Source organism: Emys orbicularis, chromosome 10 (assembly GCF_028017835.1).
Source record: "Emys orbicularis isolate rEmyOrb1 chromosome 10, rEmyOrb1.hap1, whole genome shotgun sequence".
In the NCBI taxonomy this organism is placed as follows: domain Eukaryota; kingdom Metazoa; phylum Chordata; order Testudines; family Emydidae; genus Emys; species Emys orbicularis.
Window position 1 is genome coordinate 31,895,815 of NC_088692.1, and position 6,000 is coordinate 31,901,814.

General features: G+C 49.3%; 1 protein-coding gene across 1 annotated transcript in view; it reads left to right on the forward strand.

Annotated features, from left to right (window-relative positions):
• GSG1L (GSG1 like) overlaps positions 1-1,062 on the forward strand; it is a 73,905-nt gene extending 72,843 nt beyond the window's left edge. Inside the window, exons 5-6 of the mRNA XM_065412021.1 lie at positions 479-646; positions 1,017-1,062. Of these exons, the coding sequence (XP_065268093.1) occupies positions 479-646; positions 1,017-1,062 (214 nt within the window). The remainder of the gene's footprint in view (positions 1-478; positions 647-1,016) is intronic.
• The last annotated feature ends 4,938 nt before the right edge of the window (positions 1,063-6,000 follow it).

The following is a 6,000-nucleotide window of genomic DNA, read 5'->3' on the forward strand; positions in this document are numbered from 1 at the left end:
ATGTCATTTCAAACTAAAAAGTCAAAACATTCTGAAAATGTTGAAATTAATTGTTTTGAATATATTTTTATTCAGCTGAATCTATTGACCCAAACTTGTGAATAGTTTTGTTTGACCAAAAAATATATATGTTTTTTGGTGAATAAGCTGTTGGCTGATCCAAGCGGTCTAGCTCTAGTCAGAGTTCTCTTGAAGTAAAATGAGTCAAATCTGTTGTTGTAGCCATGTTGGTCCCAGGATGTTAGAGAGACAAGTTGGGTGAGGTGTATCATTTATTGGACCAACTCCTGTTGGTGAAAGCCCAGCTTTTGAGATTACACAAAGCTCTTCTTACATTTTTGTTACTGCACCCATCTTCTCTCTCTAATATGTTAGTCATTCCTGACCACACTCCATTTACATGTGTCTCTTGCCTCCAGAAACACGAGGTGGGCTGCTGTCTTAACCCCATTCTGTCTGCTGGTTTTTCTTTCCACAGTCTGGCGTGGGGTTCTTTCACCTGCTGCATGGCTGCCTCAGTCACTACATTGAACTCTTACACTAAGACTGTAATTGAGTTCAGACACAAGCGCAAAATCTTTGAGCAGGGCTTTCGAGAGGAGCAGACCTTCCTAGACCAGGAGGCAATCAAGTACTTCAGAGAAAGGTCAGTGCAGTCAGTCTCTGGGTCAGTGGAGGTTTTTGTGGATGCTATTGCTAGCCTCAGAAAGTCTGGGATCTCACCCACCTCAGTAGATCTGGGTGGAGTCTGAGATACTTGGAGAAGAACCATGTTAAAGAGAAGCCCATAGGATTCCGCTTGACTTGTATTTTTTCTTCAGTGTTGTGAAGTCCCCACGTGTGCCACTTCTTACGTCCTCATTAAAGGCGAATTGGCATGCTCCCTATGGCATGTGTCTGATTTGCAGGCAATGTTGCAAATGGAAGCAAAGACTTTTCTCCTAGTGTGAGTAGCCTGAAAGTCTTACACCAATGTTCAGTGTTTGGTGAAAATGACATTTTCCCTTTGCCTAAAGGAAGCTGCCCCTGCTCTGGGAGCATCTGCTTGCAAAAAGCAATTGAGAATCCAGGCAGTACAGATGCCCAGATGCCTCTCTGGAAATGGGTTCAGGCCTGCTGGAAAGAGGTGAAAATGCTTGTGATTCAATGACATGATTGGCTTCAATTTGTAAAATGTGTTCTCCATTGCAACAGCCAGACATTGCGCTCTGACCCAGGGTCCGAAATGTGCAGCCTTTGGGAGTAGGGACAACTGCATACTCCACCAGCCTCTCCACCCAGAACACATCAGACCCCCTTGTTATTCCACATACTCCCTGAGACACCCACTTACCACCTGTCACCCTCAGCCATGCATGCACACAGAACTGGTCCTCCTTCCCCTGTACACACACCTCACCTATCAACCCCACCACTTGTGAACACACCCCACCTGCCATGGACACCCCCTCTCCACTTCTCACAGCCCTGCCACACATGCACACCACTTCTCACCCCTGCCATGCGCACACCTCCTCATTCTAAGAAGGATAAAGTCACCCCCCTTCTTCCCCAGCATGTGCACCAACCACTCACTCCCTCACATTAACACATGAGCACTCACAACAAATACTTGATTCCCTTGCTGCCTGCATCCAATGCCCATCTCCCAACCTCCACTCTCCATGCTCAAATATCTACAACTCACCTGACCCCATCACACACAAACACAGCCCATCTTCCCCTGCATACTAACACCCCCATCCTCCTCCACATATACACAAGCCACCTATCCCCATCCAACACACACTTTTCCTCCATACACACATTCGTCTTTACCCATAAACACATGCACCCATCCCCCCTGCAAGTGTACCTACTGCCTGTCCCCTCCACACACTACTCATCCACATTACCCCGCCCATCTACAAACCACCCCCATGCTCTGCAGCCTTTCTTGCATACACCCACTGCTCCTCCTAGCCATACCCCACACACATCCCATGCATCCTACTTACTGCCTACAAATCACATCCCCCTCCATACCCACTACCCACCCCCCTTCACACACAACCACCATCCATCCTCCCCACCCCTGCTACCCATCTCCCGCCATACACAACCACCACCCACTGCCCATTCTTGCAAGTACTCACACACAGCCCATCCACTTCCAGTAATACACACATCTCCCCACAAACACACCAGCCCACCATTTTGCTACACATGTAATCATCCCCTCACAACCTGCCATCTTCTCCACACACTCCCCCCACAAATCACCCATCTCACACACACATTCACATGCCACCCAACCCCCTTGCCGACACACTGCCCATACTTCCCCCCCCACACACACACATCACCCAACACAAGCTTCCCATATTCCTTCCCCACACTGCTCATCCTGCCCACAAACATCACACATCTGCCTACATATACATGCATTACCCATCTCCCCAGACACTCTAGACATTTCCCTCCCACCACACACACCATACTCCCCCACACCCATCCCTTACACACCAAGCATCCCTCTCAACACACATCACACAACCTCCACAAAAACTCTCCTCATCCCCCCTGCACACACACACCACCCATCCCCATATCATACCCACTACCATACACACACCCACACCTCTTCTCCTGTCAATCCTCTACACGCCATCCCCACACACCCTGCACACACAACCTGTCCCCCAAACAAGTATCTTTCCCCACTCACATACGTACACCACCCATTCTCCATATACACACCACTCATCAGTTTAGGTGCGTGCCGCCTGTTCCCCTACACACACTGACCCCTTGCAAACACACCACACATTCCCCCACAAAAATACCACCCTTCTCCCAACATACACACTGCCCATCTCCCTACACACAGGTCAGCCATCTCCCCTCCCATACACTGCCCCTCTTCCCCGACACACAAACAAACCACCCATCCCCTTCTAACATGCATACCACCCAACCCCACTTGCCCCCACTGCCTAGCCTCTCCTCCAGACACACACTCCATTCATATGCCATACGCATACTTCCCTCACCCTCAACACCTCCCACCATCCCCACGTAACACCCACTGACAGGGTACACATCACCCCCCAAAACACACAAGTCACTCACCTGCCCCACGCACTCATATCACCCATTCCCGCCATAGCGCATTCCTCCTCACACACTGCCCATCCCCCTGCATGCACACTCCACTCACACACATGCTGCCCATCCCTCTGCATGCACCCCCCCCACACACACCACCCCCTCACACACACATGCTGCCCATCCCTCTGCATGCACCCTCCACACACGTCACCCCCTCACACTCACTGCCCAGCTCCATCCACCTACAAGTTTCCATTCCATCCTCACATACCCGTAGCCTGTTCCCTAGATGCCTAGTGCTCATTCCCCTCCACACACACCCCACCTCTCTTCCCCAGTGTCCATCCCTCTGTATGTAGACTGCCTGCCTCCTCACACACAACTCTCTACACACACACACTGCTCATCTCCCCCGCACACACACACCCCTAACAGCCCACCTCTTCCTCACATGCACACACACAGCCCATCCTACCAATCCTCCACACACACAAGCTGCCTATCCCCTGGCATGCACACTACCTATCTTGCCCCCCCCCATACACTGCCCCTTCCCCCTCACACATGCATGTTTGCCCCACACACACCACCCCATCCCCCTCACACACATTCATTGCCTCCCCCATCCGCCTGTCTATCCCACACACAACCCATTCCTCCCAAACTCATCCATCACCCATCCTCCTTCCACCCCATGGCCCATTTCCTCCCACACACCCTCACCAACATGTATTTTCATGTACACACCCATCCTCCCCACACACCACCCATATCCCTGCACAAACATCAGACGTTACCTCCCAAACCACCCATTTCCCCACCAACACACCGCACATCCTGCACAGACAGACACCCCCCCGCCCCCCACTTCCCAGTATATAGGCATTGCCTAGCTGCCCTACACACAGGCCGGCCATCATCCTCCTTGCAAACCACCCATGTCCCCTTCAGGCCTACTTCGCCCAACCCCATTGCAAACACAACCCCTCTCTTCCCCTCCCCACATACTGAGCCCATCCTTCTCCCACACTGAAGCTGCCCATCCCCTTGCATGCTCCTCATTCATTCCACACAGACCAGCCCCATTCCTCACCACAAACACATAGTGCACATCTCCTGCCACACACTGCTCAGCCAGACACATGCACTGCCCCTTCCTCCTTCCACCAGTCCATTGCCCATCCCCCCCAACCACCACACATACACTCACAGCCCCTCCCTTGTCATGCTTGTGGCTGATGAAAAAAAAATCAAAGGAATTCATGTGCCAGTGTATCAGCTCCGCACATAGATCAGCAGCAGGGTTTAATCTAGGACCATTAGATACACAGCTCAGACTGCTACCCTTGAGCTAAAAGAGTAGCCACATGAGATGGCAGCAGAAGTAGGTTGTGATCATCCATAGGTCAGCTGCTATAGAGAATGCTGACTCATCACATCAAACAGTATCAGGATAGCTAAGTGACCAGCTGTGGGTTGAGCAGGAGTAATATATCAGAACTGCCAGCTAGCAACACCGAGCAGACTAGAGTAGCTGCTTTCATTAGCAACCTATAGACCTGCCTTGGAGTCACCTGGTTAGACTGTGGATTTGGCTGGGCACTTAGGACTTGGAGCTAATTATTTCCAGTGACTCAGGCTCAGCACACTCATCACAAACAGTTGGTTACATATGTGAGAATTTCCATTTTCCATACAGCATGGACAAGCACAGCGATTTGGCAGACTTTCTGAAAAGCAGGGTGGCTCAGTGGCTGAGATGGAAGTTGGCCATATGGGAAAGCTAGGCGCTAGTCCCAGCTCTGCTGGAAGTGACTTTATATAACCTCTGTATTATTCTATCTGAAATTGCAGGAATACCTGCCTGCCCCCTCAGGTAGGGCAAAAGGCCTTGCTATTAAAAAAAACAAAACATGAAATGCCCAGAAATATTGATGTCAATCAGTGAAGGAGATGAGATGTGAAATAATGACCTCCAGGTTCCCTGCTCAGTGTACCTTTCATTAGCTTAAAAGGTATCTGGATGGGGAAAGCTAATAAACAGGCTGCTCAGCAAGGCATGGGAGCACATGTTTGGAAGCAGTGCTGTTTCCCATAGGTGAAAAGATATTTTGATGGCAGAGAGCAGGAGGGGAATGAGCCATTTTTGTCCTGGCTGGAGGCATGGTTCTTTCCAAATGCTGGAGCTGCCTCAGTAGGGCCAGGCAGCATGCTTTATGCAGATGGACTGTTCAGAGATTTTGGCAGCAAACCTATGACAACTTCTACTCAGCCAGTACAAATGGTGATTTTCTGAGGCTTATAACTTGGCCACATTTAGTTGTGTTTTATTAGAACAGTAAAAGGCCCCTCTCTGACATCAATTTACAAGCACCAAAGGTGCTAGAGCTCTTTTTAAAAACTGGTCATAAAAAAAAGTTAGTATTGTCAAATTAAGTTTTGGTGAGTCTTCCCAGAAAAATTCACCCTGAGGTAGAGAGCAAGAATGGAAATTTTTTGCCTGAACTGTTAAAGTGTGGCAGAGTTATAAGCGATTAAAAATGGGATTATAATGGGAAGTGTTAAGCAATTTTATATAGCATCACTAGCAGTCCTTCCTGCATGATAAACAGAGCAAGTCAGTTGCATAGCAGACTGTAACAATTCTAACCCTTGCATGTTTGTTTTGATGGTGCTTTTTATCCCATTTGTAGCAGAACATTAGCAATGTTGAACTTTCCTTAATGCTCAAAGTTCCAGGGTCGCTGTTTCTCCCCCTCCGAAATACAAGATGCTTCTAGTTTGTGGAAGAAAGCAGTAGTCTACTTAATCTTTTAGTGGGTCATCTCTTGGTGTGGGGATCCCCTAGCTATAGGTATTGCTCTCCAATCGAAAGTTCACTGGTTGGGAATGTGGGTTTGGGTGGCCTTT